This window comes from Salvelinus alpinus, chromosome 16 (genome assembly GCF_045679555.1).
Source record: "Salvelinus alpinus chromosome 16, SLU_Salpinus.1, whole genome shotgun sequence".
Classification (NCBI taxonomy): domain Eukaryota; kingdom Metazoa; phylum Chordata; class Actinopteri; order Salmoniformes; family Salmonidae; genus Salvelinus; species Salvelinus alpinus.
The window spans coordinates 27,531,191-27,557,250 of record NC_092101.1 but is presented as its reverse complement, the minus strand read 5'-3'; the positions used below and the strand labels follow the sequence as shown (position 1 = coordinate 27,557,250).

Here is a 26,060-nt window from a genome sequence, read left to right as displayed (position 1 = left end):
ACTCACGGACATCCTACGTCCCACGGCGACTCCACCACAACAACGAGCATACAGTATCAGTTCTCTGTCTGATAAGTAGTATGGAGCTGCTCAATGTTAGACTTTTTTGGGAACCAAATTGGATGATAGGTACTATATTTATTGAATATTATATCAATCCTATAAATTGAAATGGCCAATTTGGGTGCAATCAAATTACCTTAATTTTCAGAGATCTACAAAATAACATTGCAGGAATGCTAATGTTATCTTTTTCTAACTATGGAAACAATTTCCGAATAATCTGAGATGGCTTGTTGAAATGGCTTGTTGAAATGACAAGGAATGACCCTGAGGGTATTCTCAAATCATCTCTATCCCATTGGAACCCTGCTCCTATCACTCACACAACTCCACCAATCAGATCCAAGCAGAGAGGAGAGGCTTGTACCTGATAAATGCTCTCTTCTGAATGGTCGCGGATGGGCTCGTGTCCCGCCTCAAACACAATGTACTACAACACAGGCAGCAGGGAGAGGAGAAGAGGAATAAAGAGAAAAATAGGAAATAGGAATAGAAGAAAAAGGAAAGGCTGAGAATATGATGCAAAGATGTGATTGGTCAGACAGAATCATCTGTAGGTCCCGCCCGCAAGCAATCCCAGAAAACTTCACACACACCTCCATTCATCTGACAAGAATCCTGGGACCCACAATTCCCCACAGACGCAGATAAACAGGCAAGGAGATTGAAAGAAGCATTAAAAAGAACCATACTGATTGGATAGACAGCATTAGGGAAGCATTCTGATTGGTGTTTAGAAGTTACCTGGTAGACAGGATCCTCCAAATCTTCCTCCAGAATAGTCTGAAGACATAGGGATGGATGGAGAGGGGAGAAAGCAGAGAGGGAGGAAGACCAGTGTAGTTGACAGATAGAGGCAGCAGCACCAACAATAATCAGATAGTAAACATTGTGTGTATTGTGTGTGTGTGTGTACCTGGTACACAGCCTGTTCACATTGTTTGTCCTTCTGGGCTTTCTTCTCCATCTCCTCTCTCTGTTTGATCTGATAGATGAGCTGGAACAGGTCCCGAAGGTCCAGGATCACTGGTTCTGCCTGAGAAGGGGAGAGGAAGTAGAACACTTATATACAGTTGAAGTTGGAAGTTTACATACACTTAGGTTGGAGTCATTAAAACTCGTTTTTCAACCACTCCACAAATTTCTTGTTAACAAACTAAAGTTTTGGGAAGTCGGTTAGGACATCTACTTTGTGCATGACACAAGTAATTTTTCCAACAATTGTTTACAGACAGATTATTTCACTGTATCACAATTCCAGTGGGTCAGAAGTTTACATACACTAAGTTGACTGTGCCTTTAAACAGCTTGGAAAATTCCAGAAAATTATGTCATAACTTTAGAAGCTTCTGACAGGCTAATTGACATAATTTGAGTCAATTGGAGGTGTACCTGTGGATGTATTTCAAGGCCTATCCTCAAACTCAGTGCCTCTTTGCTTGACATCATGGGAAAATCAAAAGAAATCAGCCAAGACCTCCACAAGTGTGGTTCATCATTGGGAGCGATTTCCAAACGCCTGAAGGTACCATGTTCATCTGTACAAACAATCATATCGCTCAGGAAGGAGATGCGTTCTGTCTCCTAGAGATGAAAGTACTTTGGTGCGAAAAGTGCAAATCAATCCCAGAACAGCAGAAAAGGACCTTGTGAAGATGCTGGAGGAAACAGGTACAAAAGTATCTATATCCACAGTAAAATGAGTCCTATATCGACATAATCTGAAAGGCAGCTCAGAAAGGAAGAAGCGACTGCTCCAAAACTGCCATAAAAAAGCCAGACTACGGTTTGCAACTGCACATGGGGACAAAGATCATACTTTTTGGAGAAATGTCCTCTGGTCTGATGAAACAAAAATAGAACTGTTTGGCCATAATGACCATCATTATGTTTGGAGGAAAAAGGGGGAGGCTTGCAAGCCGAAGAACACCATCCCAACCGTGAAGCACGGGGGTGGCAGCATCATGTTGTGGGGGTGCTTTGCTGCAGGAGGGACTGGTGCACTTCACAAAATAGATGGCATCATGAGGATATATTGAAGCAACATCTCAAGACATCAGTTAGGAAGTTAAAGCTTGGTTGCAAATGGGTCTTCCAAATGGACAATGACCCCAAGCATATTTCCAAAGTTGTTGCAAAATGGCTTAAGGACAACAAAGTCAAGGTATTGGAGTGGCCATCACAAAGCCCTGACCTCAATCCTACAGAAAATTTGTGGGCTGAACTGAAAATGCGTGTGCGAGCAAGGAGGCCTACAAACCTGACTCAGTTACACCAGCTCTGTCAGGAGGAATGGGCCAAAATTCAGCCAACTTATTGTGGGAAGCTCGTGGAAGGCTACCCGAAACGTTTGACTCAAGTTAAACAATTTAAAGGCAATGCTACCAAATACTAATTGAATGTATGTAAACTTCTGACCCACTGGGAATGTGATGAAAGAAATAAAAGCTGAAATAAATCATTCTCTCAACTATTATTCTGACATTTCACATTCTTAAGATAAAGTGGTGATCCTAACTGACCTTAAACAGGGAATTTTTACTAGGATTAAATGTCAGGAATTGTGGAAAACTGACTTTAAATGTATTTGGCTAAGGTGTATGTAAACTGCCGACTTCAACAATATCTCTGTTGTGTGAGGGTGTCTCTGCCATACATACAGGCAGAGACACCCTCACACACAAATACACAAGCATATGATCACACACACGAATGCACAAACACATCAACTCACATCCAGTGTAATACAGCATTTACTGTCGATGTGAGGCTTTAAGGGGTGAGACTGGGGAACAATGAAATATAGAACATATTTAATATTTGATTGAGGCCTAACAGGCAGACAGTGTTTGGGGAACGACATGGACATCCCCAGTATAGTGTTGGGTTCCTACTTCCTACCATGTCTGAACTCTGATCCAGTGTTATTTAAATCATGTAGTGTGTCTGACCTCTTCCTCTTCTCATTCAGACCAACTCTCATCCCTTTCTCTTCTCGGTCTTTCATCATTTCTTTCTTTCCTCTCTCTGTCAGTTTCACTGCTCCCTCTCTCGTTTAGCTCTCGTCTCTCTCTCGTCTCTCTCTCATCTCTCTCTCTCTCTCTCTCGTCTCTCTGTATAATGAGGAATGAACAGAGACAGATCTGTCTTGTCATCTCTGTATTCTCAGAAAACACTGCAGGTACTGAACTCTTGGCAACCTCAGAGTAATACATGGCAGTTTGCTGGGTTGTGTGTGTCAAAGGACTCCAGGTCAGTTCCTGGGTGGATGGACGGGTTGATAGAGACAGTGACACACACTCACACTCATCAATATGGCATCAGAGAGCAGAGAGACGGCCTCAGATGAAACAGACAAAACACAAGACACACAGACACAAATAATGTCAGTTAAACCAGAAGTAAAATCCAGAGTAATTTGGTCAGCTGCGTGACTTCTGGGCCTATACGTGTCTGAAAATTGAAAGCTCCGGCGGATTACGAAGTCTAAACCCTTGCAAAAGAAAACTCTCAGCCAAAGCTGCCCCCGCCCCCCCTTCCGATCCATGTGGACACATGCCCAAAGTACTCAAAGTGAAGCAGTTTAAGCACCGCCTTCCCCGGAACCTGTTATGTCCATATTAGGGATGTGACAAATGGAAAAAAGGTATATTAAAAAGATAAGGAAAATTCATAGAATTCCACATGAATTCACAATGCAGATGGTCTATATCGTCCCTCCCATGGAGAGAGAGAGATAAGATCATGAGAGCATAAGATTATGCTGCTGCTGCTTTTGCTTTTCCCGACAGTGGTCATAGAGCTCGAGGCTCCGTGTGGGAAGTTATTAGGACATTTCTAGACTAATCAATGGAAGATGGAATTAAAATGACAGAACTAAAAGTTAAATAAGAAGGACAGGCTACAACACTAAGAGCCCACAGGTAGGCTGCTACAGTACATAATCATCTGAATGTAGTTGTTGTTATTTACTGTAAGGGAAGAAAGCGCACAGTTAAAGTTATGTAGTCTCAATTAGCTTAGCTAATGTTAGCTCGCTAGTGCATCAGATGAGAAACTGAAAACCACGTACCACCGCAAAACTGAAAGCACGTACCACCGCATTTAATCATGGCAAGGTGACTGGAAACATGGCCGAATACAAACAGTGTCATTATTCCCTCCGTAAGGCAATCAAACAAGCAAAGCGTCAGTATAGAGACAAAGTGGAGTTGCAATTCAACGGCTCAAACACAAGACGTATGTGGCAGGGTCTACAGACAATCACCGATTACAAAAAGAAAACAAGTCCCTTGGCGGACATTGACGTCTTGCTTCCAGACAAAAAACAACTTCTATGCGCACTTTGAGGACAATACAGTGCCAATGCGGCCCGCTATCAAAGACTGTGGGCTCTCCTTCTCCGTGGACATGAGTAAAACATTTAAACGTGCTAACCCTTGCAAGGCTGCCGGCCTAGATGGCATCCTTAGCCGCGACCTCAGAACATGTGCAGACCAGCTGGCTGGTATGTTTACGGACATATTCAATCAATCCCTATCCCAGTCTGCTGTCTCCACATGCTTCAAGATAGCCACCATTGTTCCTGTTCCCAAGAAAGCTAAGGTAACTGAACTAAATGACTATCGCCCCGTAGCACTCAGTTCTGTCATCATGAAGTGCTCTGAAAACTAGTCAAGGATCATATCACCTCCACCCTACCTGTCACCCTAGACCCACTCCTGCCCCAATGGGTCCACAGACGATGCAATCGCCATCACACTGCACACTGCCCTATCCCATCTGGACAAGAGGAATACCTATGTAAGAATGCTGTTCATTGACTATAGCCCAGCATTCAACAGCATAGTACCCTCCAAGCTCACCATTAAGCTCGAGGCCCTGGGTTTGAACCCCGCTCTGTGCAATTGGGTCCTGGACTTGCTGACAGGCCGCCCCTAAGTGGTGAAGGTAGGAAACAACATCTACACTTCATTGATCCTCAACACGGGGACCCCACAAGGGTGTGTGCTCATCCCCCTCCTGTACCCATGTACCCATGTTAACCCATGACTGTGTGGCCATGCCCGCCTCTAACTCAATCATCAAGTTTGCAGACGACACTACAGCAGAAGGCTTGACTACCAACAACGACGAGACTGCCGACAGGGAAGAGGTGAGGGCCATCGGAGTGTGGTGTCAGGAAAATAACCTCTTACTCAGTGTCAGCAGAACAAAATATATGATCGTGGACTTCAGGAAACAGCAAAGGGAGCACCCCCCTATCCACATCAACGGGACAGCAGTGGAGAAGGTGGAAAGCTTTAAGTTCCTCGGCGTACATAACGCCAACAAATTGAAATAGTCCACTCACACAGACAGTGTGGTGAAGAAGGCGCACCAGCGCCTCTTCAACTTTAGGAGGCTGAAAACCTTAACTAACTTTTACAGGTGCACAATTGAGAGCATCCTGTCGGGCTGCACCGCCTGGTATGGCAACTGCTCTCCAGAGGGTGGTGCGGTCTGCACAACGCATCACCAGGGGCAAACTACCTGCCCTCCAGGACACCTACAACACCTGATGTCACAGGAAGGCAAAAAAGATCATCAAGGACAATAACCACCCGAGCCACTGCCTGTTCACCCCGCTTCCATCCAGAAGGCGAGGTCAGTACAGGTGCATCAAAGCTGGGACAGAGAGATTGAAAAACAGCTTCTATCTCAAGGCGGCCTACCACAGAGAGGTGGCTGTCTACCTACAGACTTGATAAATGGAACACTAGACACTTTAATAATGCCACTTTAAAGAATGTTTACATATCTCACATTACTCATCTCATATGTATATACTGTATACTGTATCCTTCACTATCTATTGCATCTTAGCCATATATTTTATAATTATATATTCTTATTGCATTCCTTTACTAGATTGTATTAGGTTTATTGTGGAATTGTTAGATATTACCTGTTAGATATTACTGCACTGTCGGAACTAGAAGCATAAGCACTTCGCTACACTCGCAATAACATCTGCTAACCATGTGTATGTGACCAATAAAATTTGATTTGATTTGAGATGACGAATAACTAGCAATAAGTTAGTCTACCAGTACGAGTCGACTTGGTTGAGATGTGCAGTTCATGAACGATTTGTTGTTTTTGAACAACTCTACTGACTCGAGTCATGATTAGTTTTTCCAAGTAACTTGTTCATTTTAGTCGTTCATTTGATCTGCTGGCCGCAATTCATTTTATAGCAGGATTAATACGCGCTCCATAGAGAAGAAGACACTGTATACCTGCTAATAAAGGACTATTAACACGGCCCAGTGCAGTACTTTTGTAAGAAAAAAAAAGAAGAAAAAACACGAATATATATTTTTAAATTCAGATTTTTCAGGAGGGGCTGCAGCCCCCCCTACTTCCCACGGCTATTGCTGCTGCAGTTCGGAAATTATATGTGCTTCTCCCTCGCAGCAGTCGAGTCATTCTGCCAAGAATCGTTCACAAATCTAGTACGGTTGCGGATGCAACTAGACCTCGTTTCAAATGTATCAATAAATAATCTCATTTGTATGGCTAGCAATCACAAATGTATATTGTTTAAAGCACACTTTTATAATCTCAGTCACAAACGACTATGGTGAACGAAAATCACGACTCATTCAAGTTTTCAGTTCATCACTCACTGGTAAGGAGTCCTGTGGGCTCTGGGCGCTACTGAATTAAATGAATGAAATGAGTCGACAGATTAAACATTTTACTGAACGAGTTGAAAAGATCTGAGTCAGTAAAAAGAGCCGAAACTCTCAATACTCTGCTTCCCTGCATCACTCACAGATGCAAACCGCACACCCCCTCCCTGCTCTCCTCATCACTCACACCACACACCCCCTCCCTGCTCTCCTCATCACTCACACCACACACCCCCTCCCTGCTTCCCTCATCACTCACACCACACACCCCCTCCCTGCTCCCCTCATCACTCACACCACACACCCCCTACCTGCTCCCCTCATCACTCACACCACACACCCCCTCCCTGCTCCCCTCATCACTCACACCACACACCCCCTCCCTGCTCCCCTCATCCCTCACAGACGCACACCACACACCCCCTCCCTGCTCTCCTCATCACTCACAGACACACACCCCCTCCCTGCTCCCCTCATCACACATACTGCACACCCCCTCCCTGCTCCCCTCATCACTCACACCACACACCCCCTCCCTGCTCCCCTCATCACTCACACCACACACCCCCTCCCTGCTCCCCTCATCCCTCACAGACGCACACCACACACCCCCTCCCTGCTCTCCTCATCACTCACAGACACACACCCCCTCCCTGCTCCCCTCATCCCTCACAGACGCACACCACACACCCCCTCCCTGCTCTCCTCATCACTCACACCACACACCCCCTCCCTGCTCCCCTCATCACTCACACCACACACCCCCTCCCTGCTCCCCTCATCACTCACACCACACACCCCCTCCCTGCTCTCCTCATCACTCATACCGCACGGCCCCTCCCTGCTCCCCTCATCACTCACACCACACACCCCCTCCCTGCTCTCCTCATCACTCACACCACACACCCCCTCCCTGCTCCCCTCATCACTCACACCACACACCCCCTCCCTGCTCCCCTCATCACTCATACCGCACGGCCCCTCCCTGCTCCCCTCATCACACATACTGCACACCCCCTCCCTGCTCCCCTCATCACTCACACCACACACCCCCTCCCTGCTCCCCTCATCACTCATACCGCACACCCCCTCCCTGCTCCCCTCATCACTCACACCACACACCCCCTCCCCGCTCCCCTCATCACTCACACCACACACCCCCTCCCTGCTCCCCTCATCACTCATACCGCACGGCCCCTCCCTGCTCCCCTCATCACTCATACTGCACACCCCCTCCCTGCTCCCCTCATCACTCACACCACACACCCCCTCCCTGCTCCCCTCATCACTCACACCACACACCCCCTCCCTGCTCCCCTCATCACTCATACCGCACGGCCCCTCCCTGCTCCCCTCATCACTCACACCGCACACCCCCTCCCTGCTCCCCTCATCCCTCACACGGCCCCTCCCTGCTCCCCTCATCACTCACACCACACACCCCCTCCCTGCTCCCCTCATCACTCATACCGCACGGCCCCTCCCTGCTCCCCTCATCACTCACACCGCACCTCCCTGCTCCCCTCATCACTCATCACTCACACCACACACCCCCTCCCTGCTCCCCTCATCACTCATACCGCACGGCCCCTCCCTGCTCCCCTCATCACTCACAGATGCACGGCACCTCCCTGCTCCCCTCATCACTCACACCGCACCTCCCTGCTCCCCTCATCACTCACACCGCACCTCCCTGCTCCCCTCATCACTAACAACGCACGGCAGCTCCCTGCTCCCCTCATCACGGTTTGGAGATGGCATAGCCTAATACAGAAGCATGTCAGTTCTATATATTCCTAAATAAATGATTTCCTCTGTTTGCACTGAACTGACATGCATGATTGTTGTTGATGCTCCGATGTTCAGATGAAGGGAATTAAATAGTCTATAATGCGCACCACGCGGCTCTCAACTTAAACTGCAGTGTGTAGCCTACTGTAGCTGCTGGAAAAGTAATTCAAAGCCTATACTTTATCACTCAGGACATTATAACTTTCCAGTGTGCTACTATTTTTGCAAATTAATGTTGTTAATAAAACAAAATCAGACAACCCATAGTATAATAGTTTACCTATCTACCTAGTCATTTACATTCAGCGGTGACCCGTCATTCAGGGCAGGTGTGGCAGAGCCCCGCCTGTTTTAAGCCCTACCTGTTAAGCAAAAAAAAATGCTTTCTGTGGTGGAGGGGCAGCCAGTAAAAGCAGAGCTTAGGCGTTGGGAATTTTCTCTAGTTGCGCCATGATTGGCTCAGTGTTCCGTCACTCATGCGGACACTACGTCACCGAAGAATCTTCAGGGAGAGCTAGGCAGTTCAAGCCCCTTGGGTGCTGCCATAGATTTACATTAGAAGTGCCCATCCAAAAAGGCTCAAGGTCCTTGGCCACAGGTAAAATGATGTCAAATCACGTTATATCTACTGTAGCTTTGATTGGACTGATCATGTCAAAGTCATACTTTCAAAATCTTAGCTACAAATGTACTGTAGACAAGCAGTCATCATCATGAATCACGTTAACAATATACTGGCAAATCCTTTTCAATTCTTGTCATATGAACAGAAATTATAGATTGATCACCGAGACGTTCTTCGGCCATTGGACATTACATAAGTCGGGAATCGCAAATTCCACAATGAGGAAGGAATCAATGGCTCAGTGGCTAACTGCGATGCAAAGTAATCACTATTTTGCTTCCCCTGCCTGCTATTCGGTGGAGAGGGTGTGTGGTCCAAGTCTGGGTTTAAGGATTTAAAACATCTGTCTGAAAGGGTCTCTTTTACAAGCATAATAGGATTAACATTCACAATCAACACCATGGGCCAGAAATGGTTGAATCCATTGGCCATGCTATCAATCGAGCATGACTTCTGCCGGGTTCAAAACAACTGGGAACACAGAACGGTGCATTCAAGACAACTGGGAACTGGAGAAAAAAACGAGCTCCAACTGGGAAAATACACTGAACGCTCATCCAACTCGGCATTCCAAGTCGGGAACTCGCTCGGGTCTCTTTCTAGAGCTCCGACTTTCTGACCTGAAGATCACTGACATCATGATTTGACCTGTTTTTTTTCTCCAGAGTTCCCAGTTGTCTTGAAAGCCCCATGAATCGAAACCAAAAATAGGCCTCTATAAATTATATAAATTATGTAATAAGCCAGCGATATATGTATGCTGTAGCTAAGAAAGTAATACTAAGTGTATGTTGTGTAGTAAGCTGCTAGTAGCCTATGCGTCTCACCCTAAGAATTTGGTCCCTCTCCCTCTCAGAACATAGCCTATACTGTTCTGACTTGGTGGTGCACATGTAGCCTATAGCCAGTTTTAGAGAAATGTCATCATCGAATATTGTAAAAGCTTTCATTGTCTGCTTATATGCCCCCGTTATTGATCCTACGTTTCTGACTTGGTGTACAGGGAGAATACTGTAAGAACGGCCCATGTTCTGAATTCTGTATATTGTGCATATTGTCCATCTGAGTTCACTCATTAATGTCTTAATTACGGCTTAACTCGTATCCACTCATCGTTCCCTTATGCCATAGTTTGTACATCTTAATTGTTATATTGTTTATATAGGTCTCTGTCATTAGTAGGCAATGTTTAGGCAATGTTGGAATGATGCATATCTATGTTTTGCTTACTTTGTGTATTATAATTAGCTCATGTGCTTTTCCTCACGATGAAGGGGTACTATAATGTTGTTATGTCTGTAACCATGTTTGCCAGTGAAAGTAATAGACCCATGTAATTCCAGTTGATATTGCGAGGGTTGTTTTGTTTGTGCAATGCACTGTCTGTATGTCATTATAGGCCTATATTCTATAAAAGTGGATCCTCGTGATTGTATTTTCATTCCTTTTAGACCACATAAGCCTAATGAAATACTTCAAATGGTAGGCTAAAGTTAGGGGAGGGGTCTTGGTGAGAACGTGCTGTGGGATTATATAAAATACTCTTTGAAGTGGTAGGGTTCCAGATGTTTTCAGAAGATTGGCAAAGACTCTGCCAGGACAGAGAAGAGCTTGGACTGGGGTGAGCGGGAGCTGCCCTCCTGTAGGGGTGGGAGGGCCAAGAGACCATAGGTGGCCGAACGGAGTGCTCGGGTTGGGGTGTAGGGGTTGAGCATAGCCTGAAGGTAGGGAGGTGCAGTTCCTCTTGCTACTCCGTAGGCAAGTACCATGGTCTTGTAGTGGATGCGAGTGGACTGACATGGGAGAACTTGCGAAGATTGAACACCAGGCGGGCAGCAGCGTTCTGGATAAGTCGCAGGGGTATGATGGCACAAGCGGGGAGCCCAGCCAACAGCAAGTTACAGTAGTCCAGGCGGGAGATGACAGGTGCCTGGATTAGGACTTCCAGTGTGGGGTAGGGTCGTACTCTACGGATATTGTAGAGCATGAACCTGCAGGAGTGAGTCACTGCTTTGATGTTTGCAGAGAATGGCAGGATGTTGTCCAGGGTCACACCAAGGTTCTTTGCACTCTGGGAGGAGGACACCGTGGAGTTGTCAACTGTGATGGAGAGGTCTTTAAGCAGGCAGACCTTCCCCGGGAGGAAGAGCAGCTCCGTCTTGTCGAGGTGGAGCTTGAGGTGGTGGGCCAACATCCAAGCTGAGATGTCTGCCAGGCATGCAGAGATGCGTGTCACCACCTGAGTGTCAGGAAGGGGGGAAGGCGTAAAAAGTAGTTGAGTGTCATCCGCATAGCAATGATAGGAGAAACCATGTCATGGAGCCCAGGGACTTGTGTACAGAGAGAAGAGGAGAGGAACTAGAACCGAGCACTGGGGGACACCAGTCGTGAGAGTACATGGCACAGACACAGAGATTTAGGATAGAGATTTAGCTTTGGCAGTGCAGAGAGCCTCCGTGACACAGAGAAGAGCAGTCTTGGTTGAGTGACCCGTCTTGAAGCCTGACTGTTTAGGGTCAAGAAGATCGTTCTGAGAGAGATAGTGAAAGTTGGTCAGAGACAGCACATTCAGGTGTTTTGGTAATAAAAGAAAGACGGGATACCGGTCTGTAGGTTTTGACGACAGAGGAATCGAGTGTTGGCTTCGTGAGGAGGGGAGTGACTCGGGCCATTTTGAAGTCAGAGAGGACGCAGCTAGTGGTCATGGATGAGTTGATGGGGAAAGTGAGGAACGGGAAAACATCTCCAGAGATGGTCTGGAGAAGGGAGGAAGGGATGGGTCAAGAGGGCAGGTTGTAGGGCAGCCGGACCTCACTAGTCACAAGATTTCCTCTGCAGAGAGAGGGGAGAAAGTGATCAAGGCGTAGGGTAGTGGGCCCACGGACTCAATAGGCTGAGTGAATGAGGAGCGGATGTCGTCAACCTTCTTTTCAAAGTGGTTGACAAAGTCATCCGCAGTGAGGGAGGGGGTGGAGGATTAAGGACAGAGGAGAAGGTGGAAAAGAGTTTCCTAGGGTTAGAGGCAGAAGCTTGAAATGTAGAGTGATCGAAAGTGGCTTTAGCAGCAGATAGAGAGGAAGAGAAGGTAGAGGGGAGGGAGTGGAAGGATGATTTATAAATTTAAAAAATCACCTTTATTTAACTTCTTATGGCTGCAGGGGCAGTATTGAGTAGCTTGGATGAAAGGTGCACAGAGGTGCCCATATTAAATGGCCTGCTCCTCATTCCCAGTTGCTAATATATGCATATTATTATTCATATTGGATAGAAAACACTCTGAAGTTTCTAAAACTGTTTGAATTATATCTGTGAGTATAGCAGGCAAAAACCTAAAAAGTTCCACTTCCTGTTTGTATTTTTTCTGGGGGTGCCAATTTTCAACCAAGCTCTCAAAGAAATCACAGCGAGCCATTGATGAGTTTTCACTTCCTACGGCTTCCACTAGATGTCAACAGTCAATAAAACTTTGTCTGATGAATCTAATGTGAAGGGGGGCCGAAGGAGACAGAAATGATTCACCACTGCCACTGCTTTCACCTTGCGCGTTCACGTGATAGGCATCTCCATTCCATCTCTCAATTGAAGTCGATGTAATTCTCCGGTTGGAACGTTATTCAAGATGTATGTTAATTAACAACATTCTAAAGATTGATTCAGTACATCGTTTGACATGTTTCTACTGACTGTAACGGAACGTTTGGATTTCGTCACGTTATAGTGGTCGCGCTTTGAGACTTTGGTTAGGGGGTTTGGTAAACAATTCGAAAGTAGCTAATTTGACATAAATAACGGACATTAACGAACAAATCAAGCATTTATTGTGGACCTGGGATTCCTAGGACTGCATTCTGATGAATTCATCAAAGGTAAGGAAACATTTATCATGTATTTTCTGGTTTCTGTTGAGTCCAATTTGGCTATTCATCTGAGCTCCGTCTCAGATTATTGCATGGTTTATTTTTCCGTAAAGTTTTTTTGAAATCTGACACAGCGGTTGCATTAAGGAGAGGTATATCAATAATTCCATGTGTATAACTTGTATTATCATCTATATTTATGATGAGTATTTCTGTTGAAACGATGTGGCTATGCAAAGTCACTTGATGTTTTTGCAACTAGTGAATCTAACGCGTCAATGTAAACTCCGATTTTTTGATATAAATATGAACTTAATTAAACAAAACATGAATGTATTGTGTAACATGAAGTCCTATGAGTGTCATCTGATGAAAATAATCAAAGGTTAGTGATTAATTTTATCTCTATTTCTGTTTTTTTGTGAAAGCTATCTTTAGCTGGAAAAAATGGCTGTGGTTATTGTGGTTTTGTGGTGACCTAACATAATCGTTTGTAGTGCTTTCGCTGAAAAGCCTATTTGAAATCGGACACTTTGGTGGGATTAACAACAAGATTACCTTTAAAATGATATAAGACACATGAATGTCTGAGGAATTTTAATTATGAGATTTCTGTTTTTTGAATTTGGCGCCCTGCACTTCGACTGGCTGTTGTCATATCGATCCCGGTAGCGGGATGCAGCCATAAAAGGTTAACCAGGTAGGCCAGTTGAGAACCAGTTCTCATTTACAACTGCAACCTGGCCAAGATAAAGCCAACCAGTGCGACAAAAACAACACAGAGTTACACAATATAAAAATCTATATACAGTGTGTGCAAATGTAGTAAGATTAGAGAGGTAAGGCAATAAATAGGCCATAGTGGCGAAATAATTACAATTTAGCATTAACACTGGAGTGATAGATTTGCAGATGATGATGTGCAAGTAGAGATACTGGGGTGCAAAAGAGCTTAAGGGCTATGTGCCACAAACAAAGTTAACTTCCCACAAAGAAAGGAGGGAAAAAGGCTACCTAAGTATGGTTCCCAATCAGAGACAACGATAGACAGCTGTCCCCGATTGAGAACCATACCCGGCCAAAACATAGAAATACAAAATCATAGAAAACAAAAACATAGAATGCCCACCCCAAATCACACCCTGACCAAACCAAATAGAGACATAAAAAAGCTCTCTAAGGTCAGGGCGTGACAGTACCCCCCCCCCCCCCCCCTCCAAAGGTGCGGACTCCGGCCGCAAAACCTGAACCTATAGGGGAGGGTCTGGGTGGGTATCTATCCACGGTGGCGGCTCAGGTGCGGGACGCAGACCCCGCTCCACCACTGGCTCACCCCACTTTGGTGGCACCTCTGGTGCGGGGACCCTCGTCGCCGACCCCGGACTGGGGACCCTCGTTGCGGGCCCCGGACTGGGTACCCTCGCTGCGGGCCCCGGACTGGGCACCCTCGCTGCGGGCCCCGGACTGGGAACCCTCATTGCGGGCCCCGGACTGGGAACCCTCGTTGCGGGCCCTGGACTGGAGACCGTCACTGGAGGCTCCGGACTGGGGACCGTCGCTGGAGGCGCCGGACTGGAGGCCGTCGCTGGAGGCGCCGGACTGGAGGCCGTCGCTGGAGGCTCCGGACTGGAGGCCGTCGCTGGAGGCTCCGGACTGGAGGCCGTCGCTGGAGGCTCCGGACTGGGGGCCGTCGTTAGAGACTCCGGACTGGGGACCTTCGCTGGAGGCTCCAGACTGGAGAACGTCGCTGGAGGCTCCGGACTGGGGACCTTCGCTGGAGGCTCCGGACTGGAGAATGTCGTTGGAGGCTTCGTGCCATGACTCCTCACTGGAGGCTTCGTGCCATGGATCATCACTGGAGGCTTCTTGCCATGGATCATCACTGGAGGCTTCGTGCCATGGATCATCACTGGAGGCTTCTTGCCATGGATCCACACTGGAGGCTTCTTGCCATGGATCATCACTGGAGGCCTCGTGCCATGGATCATCACTGGAGGCTTCTTGCCATGGATCCTCACTGGAGGCTTCTTGCCATGGATCATCACTGGAGGCTTCTTGCCATGGATCATCACTGGAGGCTTCGTGCCATGGATCCTCACTGGAGGCTTCTTGCCATGGATCATCACTGGAGGCTTCTTGCCATGGATCATCACTGGAGGCTTCGTGGCATGGGTCATCACTGGAGTGAGGAGACGTATGGGCAGTCTGGTACGTGGAATTGCCACAGGGCTCACCAGGCTGGGGAGACATACAGGAGACCTGGTTATGGCAGCAGGCACAGGACTCACCAGGCTGGGGAGACATACAGGAGGCTTAGTTCTAGGCGCAGGCAGCCCGGCAGATGCGGGGAGCTGGGATGTAGCGCACCGGGCTTTGAACGCGCACTGGAGACACCGTGTGCTCCACCGCATGACACGGTGCCTGACCAGTACTACGCTCGCCACGGTAAGCACGGGGAGTTGGCTCAGGTCTCCAACCTGACTCAGCCAAACTCCCCGTGTGCCCCCCCCCAATTTTTTGGGGGGGCGGGCTGCCTCTCGGGCTTCCTCGCTAACCATGTACTTCTCGCCGACTCCATTCTCCGGTATCCCTCCTCGCACTGCTCAATTGAATCCCAGGCGGGCTCTGGCACTCTCCCTGGGTCGACCGACCACCTCTCTACCTCCTCCCACGTTGTCTCATACTCCTGGCCACGCTGCTTGGTCCTTTTGTGGTGGGAAGTTCTCTCACGGCCGTCGAATGAAGAGGACCAAAGCGCAGCGTGGCAAGCGTACATATTCCTTTTATTTAGAAATGACGCCGACAAAAACAATAAACAATTTAAAACAACCGTGAAGCTTAAGGGCTATGTGCCACAAACAAAGTTAACTTCCCACAAAGAAAGGAGGGATAAGGGCTACCTAAGTATGGTTCCCAATCAGAGACAACGATAGACAGCTGTCCCTGATTGAGAACCATACCCGGCCAAAACATACAAATACAAAATCATAGAAAACAAAAACATAGAATGCCCACCCCAAATCACACCCTGGCCAAACCAAATAGAGACATAAAAAAGCTCTCTAAGGTCAGGGCGTGACATCTCCACTAAACATGCACCTCTAAAGTAAAGATCTACTGACTCTGGGTACCTTTCCTCCCCAGATAAATGTGGTAACAGCCTGACTGATTGACTTTAAAAAAACACTGGGATAGATTGAAATAGATAAAGGAATTTGGGTAAACTATTCATTTTTACAGCATTAATCCTTCCATTAAGTGATAGTGGTAAGCTACCCCATCTCTGAAAATCAGTTTTCATTTGCGCAAGGGGAGCAAAGTTAGCAGAAAAAAGAGCATGTAATGAACGAGTTACGTTCACTCTAAGGTATTTGAAACCAGAGTGGCTAAGCTGAAAGGGCAAGTCTGTCTGCTGGAACTGTAGCGCTCAAAAGTGCAAAGTCTGCCTTCTGGATTGATTGGGAAGCACTCACTTTTCTGGAGATTCAGCTTGTGACCGGAGAAGGTGCCAAAGTTCTCCAGAATAGAAAGGATAGAAGGTAAACAGGTTACCGGGTTATTTACATAGAGTAACAAATTATCTGCATATAATGATAACCTTTGTTCAACTCCTTTACACCTTGGAAAGAGGAGGATGCCCATAAAGCTACTGAAAAGGGCTCAATTTGTGACAGCAAATAATAAAGGGGACATTGGGCAGCCTTGGCGTGTCCCACATTCCAGGACAAAATAATCAGAACGGGTGTCATTGGTACAGCCACTGGCCTGGGGAGATGTATACAAGAGATGGATCCATGAGCTAAATTTGTCCCCAAATCCACATTTTTTAAGAACAGCAAATAGGTTCTCCCACTCAATTCTGTCGAATGCCTTCTTTGCGTCTAGGAAGATTACCACCTCAGGGGAGTTGGAGAATTGTTTACAATAAATCATGTTAAACAGCGTCCGAATGTTAAAAAATGAATATATGTCCTTTATAAAGCCGGTTTGTTCCTGTGATATGAGTCCTGGTAAGACTACTTCCAGACGCCTCGCTATCACCTTCGCCAGCACCTTTACATCCACATTAAGGAGACTTAGGGGCCTAAATGAAGAACAGGAAGTGGGGTCTTTCCCCTTCTTAAGGAGAAGCGCTATTGAAGCCTGTGTTAGGTATAAAATACACAATATAAAATATAAAAAGAAAACTTTCCTATCCTAACGCGGAGAGGCTCCATAGCCCCAGTAGTGAAATACACTTGAAAAGGCATTCACAAAACGGTAAAGAAGGTCAACAGAACACACACCCCATAACAGTGAAACGGAATTGTTCTGACTCAGGGAGTCTATAATCAGTGCAACACATACAATGTGTCTTAAGGATTGCCAAATAAGTGTCCCACAGTATGTTACCCTGTTACAAAAAAGAAAAGAGTGTCTGTACACATACGAATGATCAATAGGGCATAATAAAGTAGTGAAAAGTCCTTCAGTAAGTATCTAGACAAAAATAAAGAAAAAACAACAGAGCTAAGCTCTGCAAAAGCCTGGAATTGTAGTCATGCATTACTACATTAGACATCTAGCCAAATAAAAAGGACCTCCCAAATGTGTAGCTTAAATGACAACCATACAAGACAGTATCAGTAATTTTTAATGGCAACAGGGAGAAAAAGAAATTCCCTTCTGTAAAAAGGAATTAGGCTATGCATGCTAGGCTAGGCTGGCAAAAGAGTAGGTCATAGATCCAAGATACGACTCATAAGTGACTGTCGAATCAATGCTGGGCGTCCTCGTGGGAGTCGAATTGTAGCTCCCCCCCGGCATGTTCAATGTGCAGACGAGCAGGGAAGCGGAGTGAGAAATTCACTTTCTTCACATGAAGTTTGCGTTTCACATCGAAGAATTTAGCTCTTTTCTTGGCGACATTCGAGCTGAGGTCAGGAAAGATGAACACCTTGCGTCTGCAGAAGTGTAGCTGGTCTCTGCCCTGCCTCTGGAGGATGCGCTCCAGGCTTGGAGTTGTCGTCTCCACCCGCTGGGGAGGGACCAATGCTGCTTGCAGCTTTAATTCTTGTTGTTGTAAACAGGGGCAGTGGCGTTTTAAAAGGGCAATGACATACTTTGTAATAGGAACCCCAAAAAATCACATTAACTCTTAACGTTAATGATCCCAATTTCATTTAAATGTTTTAATGTTTAAACGTTCACACCCCTAGTCCATATAATCAGTGAAGAAAACCCAAAGACCAAAACTACTGCCGCTCATCATTTCACACATCCCATTCCGTCCCGGCAGATTCTATGTCTACACGCAGAACCTGCCCACAGGAATTTAAGACACAGACAACAAAATAGTGAAAATATAGACTCTATCGCTATTCTCCACGCACGCACACACATGCCACAGCAGCAGGGCAGACTGTGCTCTGCATGTGTCTATCTGCTGAGAGCTAATTCAAGGGTCATTATCTAAATGTCAACAGGACAATGTTCCCCGTGGCTAGCAGAGGGCAATAGGGATCATGGACATACACACACATTCACAAATTCTGTGGTACTCACTGACTGAGCGGTCTTGATAGCTACAAAGCGGTGGTTTCCCTCCTTCCCACAGACGTAGCCAAAGGCTCGGTGGTCCGTGATGTCTTTAGCGATGTACGAGATCTCATGGACAGCATGGTGGTGCTGGAGGACCTGAGAGAGACAGAAACACAAAGTCATCACAGACAGAACCATTGATCTAGAGATGAACAGATGAGAGGAAAGAGGAGAGGATGATCTGGCAGTAGTTCTATTCAGAGCTCAGGCAGCCCTCAGCAGGAAGTGGCCAGACGGAGGGATACAGTCCCACTATTCCCTATGAGCCTCTGTGTTGTGTTTCTGTGCCAGGCAGGAGGGAGGGATTAGACCTCTTCAACCCACACACACACACACACACACACACACACACACACACACACACACACACACACACACACACACACACACACACACACACACACACACACACACACACACACACACACACACACACACACACACACACACACACACTCCCGCCTGCTACATTTAACAGTCTTTAGTTCCCCTACTCCCTCCAGTTTAGCCAGAGTGGTTTGTGCCAGGGAGGGATGGCTGTGCCCATGGCAGATGGCATTGGTTGTCCCAGTGAACCAGAGCTGGGACTGTGTGTCTGTGTGTGTGTGCGCACGTGCTGCGTGTGCCTGCATGTGTGTGACAGTGTATGTCTGTGACAATGAGAGTCGCGTCTCTGCAGGCAGTCGAGTCGATCACTACATTTACTCCCTGGATGTGACACTACAGACAGAGGCAATCTCAGAACATAGCATGGAGCCCAAATACACACAGAGACGTGCATCTGTCAACCCCACACAGAGCTCTGACAGAGCTGACAGTACTACAGAGCACCCAGCAGCAGCTACAGTGGTACGAGAGGAGACAGTAACTCTGTGTGACTGATGTGTCCTATATTTATTAACTAGGCTGATGATTATCATTACTCCCATTGACTGATGTGACAATAATAAGACCCCCCCCCCCCCCCCCCCAGCAGGAGAGGCCCTGTGATCACATGCAAGTAAACACACACATCCCATGCCTGTAGATTGGACATGGAACCCAGATGTCTTGTATTAGGCTGGGGCTGGAGAGGGGATGACATACACACACTTTTTATTTTTCTGTTAAAGGCCTCTCTCCACCCCTCCTGGGTGTTCCGTTCATCCGTGACAGAAAGAGAGAACACGAGCGTCTGCCCTCTGTGGGGACGGAGGAGAGATTGTTCCTTCGCTCCTCTCTTCAATCTCAAACAGCTCTTCCCTCCATGACCTTCCCTCCTCCATGAGAGAGGTCATCCATCCATCCATCCATTCATCCAACCACCAATCCAGCTCATCTATCCATAGGGAGGGAGGATGGGGATGTAAGCAATATGGTTGCAGTGTGCGATGTTGAAAGGCAAGGCCACACACACACACAAACACCTCTAGTGGCAGCCTGACACATAAGTAACCAGACACAAAGACACACACAGAGGAAGACAGACTCCGACGCTATTCTATGCCAATCAGACGATAAAGCAGGTCTGTATTCTGATCTACTGAGGTGGTTTCAATTAGGTCCTCCTGATTTCCCTTGGGACTCCTTAGAGCAGCCTCATTAACAGGTCCACCTGTCCCCTTGGAGCAATATCTTACACACACACACACACACACACACATAAGCACACGCACACGCACACGCACACACACACGCACACGCACACACACACACACACACACACACACACACACACACACACACACACACACACACACACACACACACACACACACACACACACACACACACACAGGAACATGCACATACACTCTGAAACTTACCCCAGACTTCTCATCGAAGATCTTGATCCCTCCAAAGGAGACAGTTAGAAACACCTTCTGTTTGTGGTCTCCTTTCGACCGCCCTGCCGCTGCTATACCCTACAGAACACACACACAACAGGGTTATAGACACATATACACACATTACTGACTTTAGATGGAGAAGAACAGGGAAGTACTTCCGAGAGAGATGGCCGCCTCACTTCGTGTTCCATATTACTGCATGGTCGGAACTAGAAGCACAAGCATTTCGCTACACTCACATTAACATCTGCTAACCATGTGTATGTGACAAATAAAATTTGATTTGATTTGGAAGAGGAGGACAGATCGGAAGTGTCTGTCTTTCTGTCTGTCTGTCTGTCTGTCTGTCTGTCTCTGTCTGTGTGTGTGTGTGTGTGTGTGTGTGTGTGTGTGTGTGCGTGTGTGGATGGTTGGATTTTCTGTCTGGATGAGCAAAGAGGGAAACGGTTTGATCAATGTACCATCTACCTCTGCTCTTTACCCCTGTCCTCATCCTTCTCCTTCGCCCATCAACCCTAGCCTCTATCTCCTTTCTCCGCACCCCTCTCATTTTTCACCCCATCCTGCCCTTGCACAATTACCCAGCATGTAATGGAGATAGGAGCCAAAATCCTCCTCCTCACTGCTTCTCTCGCCCATCTCCATCCTCCCCCCTCATTCCCTGGCCTCAGGGTCAAACACACACAGTCACCTTGAGCTTCATCATGGAGTCTTGACAGAGTTTGTCTCCGCGTGCAGCAGTGACTTCGTCCAGACCGATGAGTTTAGCCTTGTAGTGAACGCCATCCCCCTTAAACCGCCTGATCAACCCGGCCTCGCTACGATCCTGCCCTGAGAGAGACAGAGACACACAGGGTCAGTACAGTACACACACATGACCATACACACACACACACCTCTCATTATGATCCTGCCCTGAGAGAGACAGAGACACACAGGGTCAGTACAGTACACACATGACCATACACACACACACACACACACACCTCTCATTATGATCCTGCCCTGAGAGAGACAGAGACACACAGGGTCAGTACAGCACACACACATGACCATACACACACACACACACACACAGGGTCACACACACACACACACACACACACACACACACACACACACACACACACACACACACACACACACACACACACACACACACACACACACACACACACACACACACACACACACACACACCTCTCATTATGATCCTGCCCTGAGAGAGACAGAGACACACAGGGTCAGTACAGTACACACACATGACCATACACACACACACACCTCTCATTATGATCCAGCTATAAAGAGAGTATTAGTACACAGTCAAGAACAAGAAAGCCACACAGTATTCTGCTGTCATTTGATTGGCAAATGGCTTCAGTATGCCTCTCATTCTCAAATACAGACACAAACACACTGCTAGGTCAACATGCTGCAGTGCATCTCTTCGTCCCCAATTCAACCTCTCTTTCTCCTATTCTCTCTCTTCCTCCCCATTCTATTGAATGATGGCATGACATTTTGTTTTTATCTCCTCTCTCTGTTTCCCCTCTCTCCACATGCTCTTTATTGTCTCTGTGTGTGTATTGAATGTGTGTATGTGTGTGTGTGTTGTCCTTGCTCCTTTCTCTATGTTATCTTCTGTGTTGAGTAGAGTACTCCTCTCAGACAATAGAGAGGGAGAGAGGAGGAGAGTGAGAGAGAGAGAGAAAGATCCTCAGGGCATGAGTGTTTAGACTGATCTCTCTTTCAGCTGTCTCTGGACCTTTACCCTGTTCCATCACCCTGAGATTAGAAGCACCACCCACATACGACAGGCAGGCAGGAAGCATTGGGACCAGGTGTTTAGGGGTTAAGTGTCTTGCTGAAGAGAACAACGGCAGTAAGTACTGAGGTACTGATGACAGAAGCCCTTCAGCCCTGTGAGTCGAACCGCCAATCCTTTAGTTGCTCTGTAACCTCTAAGCTACCTGACACCCATAGCAGTATTTAATCCTGCTTTTTTCGGCCACTATGACTGGCTGTCACTTAGAGACTAACAGAACATACAGTGCCTTGAAAAAGTATTTGCCCCTTTTCTAATTTTCTCTACTTTTGCATTTTGTTTTATTGCTGAATGTTATCAAATCTTCAACCACAATCTAATATTAAATAAAGGGAACCTGAGTGAACAAATAACACAAGTTACCTACTTATTTAATTTATTTCATAAACTAAGTCATGCAACACCCAATACCCCTGTGTGAAAAAGTAATTGCCCCCTTACACCTAATAACTGGTTGTGCCACCTTTAGCTGCAATGACTCCAACCAAACACTTCCTGTAGTTGTTGATCAGTCTCTCACGTCGCTGTGGAGGAATTTTGGCTCACTCTTCCATGAAGAACTGCTGTAACTCATCGACATTTGTGGGTTTTCAAGCACGAACTGCTTGTTTTAAGTCCTGCCATAACATGTCAATTGGGACTAGGTCTGGACTTTGACTAGGCCATTCCAAAAATTCAAATGTGTTGTTTTTTAGCCATTTTCATGTAGACTTGAATGTGTGTTTTGGATCATTGTCCTGCTGCATGACCCAGCTGCACTTCAGCTTCAGCTCGCAGACGGATGGCCTGACATTCTCCTGTAGAATTCTCTGATACAGAGCAGAAGTCATGGTTCCTTCTATTAAGGCAAGTCGTCCAGGTCCTGAGGCAGCAAAGCATCCCCAAACCACTGGAATGCAGTGCTTGGTTTTCACCAGGCATAATGGGACCCATGTCATCCAAAAAGTTATACTTTTGAATAATCTGTCCATAGGACATTCTTCCAAGAGTCTTGATGATCATCCAGCTGCTTCCAGGTGCTTTTTTGGTAAACTGAGTCAACATTTTGGACGACATGGGTCCCATTATTCCTGGTGAAAACCAAGCACTGCATTCCACAGTCAGAACCTCAGGATCCCTTTATCTAATATTAGGTTTTGGTTGAAGATCTGATCATATTCAGTATCAGGGGCGGCAGGTAGCCTAGTGGTTAGAGTGTTGGACTAGTAACTGAAAGGTTGCAAGATCAAATCCCCGAGCTGACAAGGTCAAAATCTGTCGTTCTGCCCCTGAACAACCCACGGTTCCAACGCTGTCATTGAAAATAAGAATTTGTTCTTAACTGACTTGCCTAGTTAAATAAAGAGAAAATCAGAAAGGGGGCAAATGCTTTTTCAGGGCACTGTATAGGCATGCTTACACGTGCTCAAACACACACACACGACACCCCCACCTTCCTTTAGAATGTCTCCCCGGCATGTGAGCGACATGAAATGCCAAGAGAGGTAGACAGAGAGAGTGTGAGAGAAAGGGGGAGGTAGGGAAAGGTAGACAGAGAGAGTGTGAGAGAAAGGGGGAGGTAGGGAGAGGTAGACAGAGAGAGTGTGAGAAAAAGGGGAAGGTAGGGAAAGGTAGACTGAGAGAAAGGGGGAGAGGTAGACAGAGAGAGTGTGAGAGGTAGGGAGAGGTAGACAGAGAGAGTGTGAGAGAAAGGGGGAGGTAGGGAGAGGTAGACAGAGAGAGAGTGTGAGAGAAAGGGGGAGGTAGGGAAAGGTAGACAGAGAGAGTGTGAGAGAAAGGGAGAGGTAGACAGAGAGCGTGTGAGAGAAAGGGGGAGGTAGGGAGAGGTAGACAGAGAGAGTGTGAGAGACAGGGAGAGGTAGACAGAGAGAGTGTGAGAGAAAGGGGGAGGTAGGGAGAGGTAGATGTGTATAGCTCTAGGGTTAGTTTTCTTGCTGAGTGGTTTATATTATTACCATGCTCCATCACAGCCTTTCCTGTCACAGCTGAATTAATCCAGTTAGAGTGTGTGTGAGAGTGTGTGTGGTGTAATTAAATGTCTGCTGAGGCTGTGACCTGCTGTGCCTAACACAACTAATGAAAGAATCCTCCTTTACATCTGTCACACAGAGAGAGGAGGGGTGAGAGAGATAGAAAGATGGAGAAAGAGAGCGGGATGAGGAAGAGAGGGTGAGAGAGGGAGAGTTGTGAGAGAGAAGGGGTTTGAGAGAGGAAAGAGAGTTAGAGATGAGAGAGAGAGATAAGTGTTGGAGGAGAGAGAAAGGACATGAAAAGAACAACCCAACCCAAGACAACAAAGATGTCTAATATGAATAGGAAAAATGAGATTGCCTAGGCTTCACAGTAACTCAGCAGGCTGAAAGTATTGTTTAAACCCAGTATGTTACACTACTGCAGCTATTGTTAAAGTCAAGCTACTCTCTTATGAATGATCCCCAGGGCTATAGCTCAGACCTTTACTGGGGAAAGGATAACAATTACATCAAATACAAGTGTTTTTGTCAGGAATGTGGGAACTCATTTTGGGTGATTCAATCATCTCTCTTGCACTGGACTCTACCCACCCACACACAGACTGGACTCTACACACACACACACACACTGACTCTACCCACACACACACACACTGGACTCTACACACACACACAGACTGGACTCTACACACACACACACACTGGACTCTACCCACACACTGGACTCTACCCACACACACACAGACTGGACTCTACACGCACACACACACACTGACTCTACCCACACACACACACACTGGACTCTACCCACACACACACAGACTGGACTCTACCCACACACACACACTGGACTCTACCCACACACACACACTGGACTCTACCCACACACACACACGGACTATACCCACACACACATAATGGACAATACCCACCCACACACACACACTGGACTCTACTCTACCTACACACACTGGACTCTACCCCCCCACCCCCCCCACACACACACACACATGACTCTACCCACACACACACTGGACTTTACACACACACACACTGGACTCTACCTACACACGCACACTGGACTCTAACTACACACACACACACACACACACACACCCACACACACCCACACACACACACACACACACACACACACACACACACACACACACACACACACACACACACACACACACACACACACACACACACACACACACACACACACACACACACACACACACACACACACACACACACACACACACACACACACACACACACACACACACACACACACACACACACACACACACAGTCTTGTACAGCTAACCTTGTGGGGACATACAATTCTGTCCCATTCAAGCATTTCGCTACACTCGCATTAACATCTGCTAACCATGTGTATGTGACAAATAAAATTTGATTTGATTTGGTCAACTTTTTGTTCGTTTACTATTCTTGTAGGGACTTCTGGTCCCCAAAAGAATAGTTAAACACGTCCACACACACACACACACTGGACTCTACCCATAAACACACTGTACTCTCTCCCCACAGACACACACCCACCACTGGACTTTACACACACAAACACACACACACACACACACACTGGACTCTACCAAGCCACACGCACACACATTGGACTCTACCCACAAACACACTGGACACTACCCACACAAACACACTGGATTCTACCCACACAAACACACTGGATTCTACCTACACACACACTGGACTCTACCTACACACACTGGACTCTACCCCCCCCCCCCCCCACACACACACACACACTGGACTCTACCCACACACACACACGACTCTACCCCCCTAC

At 46.9% G+C, this 26,060-nt stretch overlaps 1 protein-coding gene across 9 annotated transcripts in view; it reads right to left on the bottom strand.

Moving 5' to 3' along the window:
* LOC139541260 (disabled homolog 1-like) overlaps positions 1 to 26,060 on the bottom strand; it is a 289,187-nt gene that overhangs the window by 20,292 nt on the left and 242,835 nt on the right. For 6 of the 9 annotated variants that reach the window (XM_071345706.1, XM_071345707.1, XM_071345705.1 and 3 more), the window contains 6 exons: positions 21,114 to 21,253; positions 20,399 to 20,497; positions 18,558 to 18,689; positions 980 to 1,099; positions 808 to 846; positions 431 to 493 (listed from right to left, as the gene is read on the bottom strand). In XM_071345706.1, the coding sequence (XP_071201807.1) occupies positions 431 to 493; positions 808 to 846; positions 980 to 1,099; positions 18,558 to 18,689; positions 20,399 to 20,497; positions 21,114 to 21,253 (593 nt within the window). The remainder of the gene's footprint in view (positions 1 to 430; positions 494 to 807; positions 847 to 979; positions 1,100 to 18,557; positions 18,690 to 20,398; positions 20,498 to 21,113; positions 21,254 to 26,060) is intronic. The other 3 variants (XM_071345710.1, XM_071345712.1, XM_071345711.1) reach the window with 1 other exon arrangement.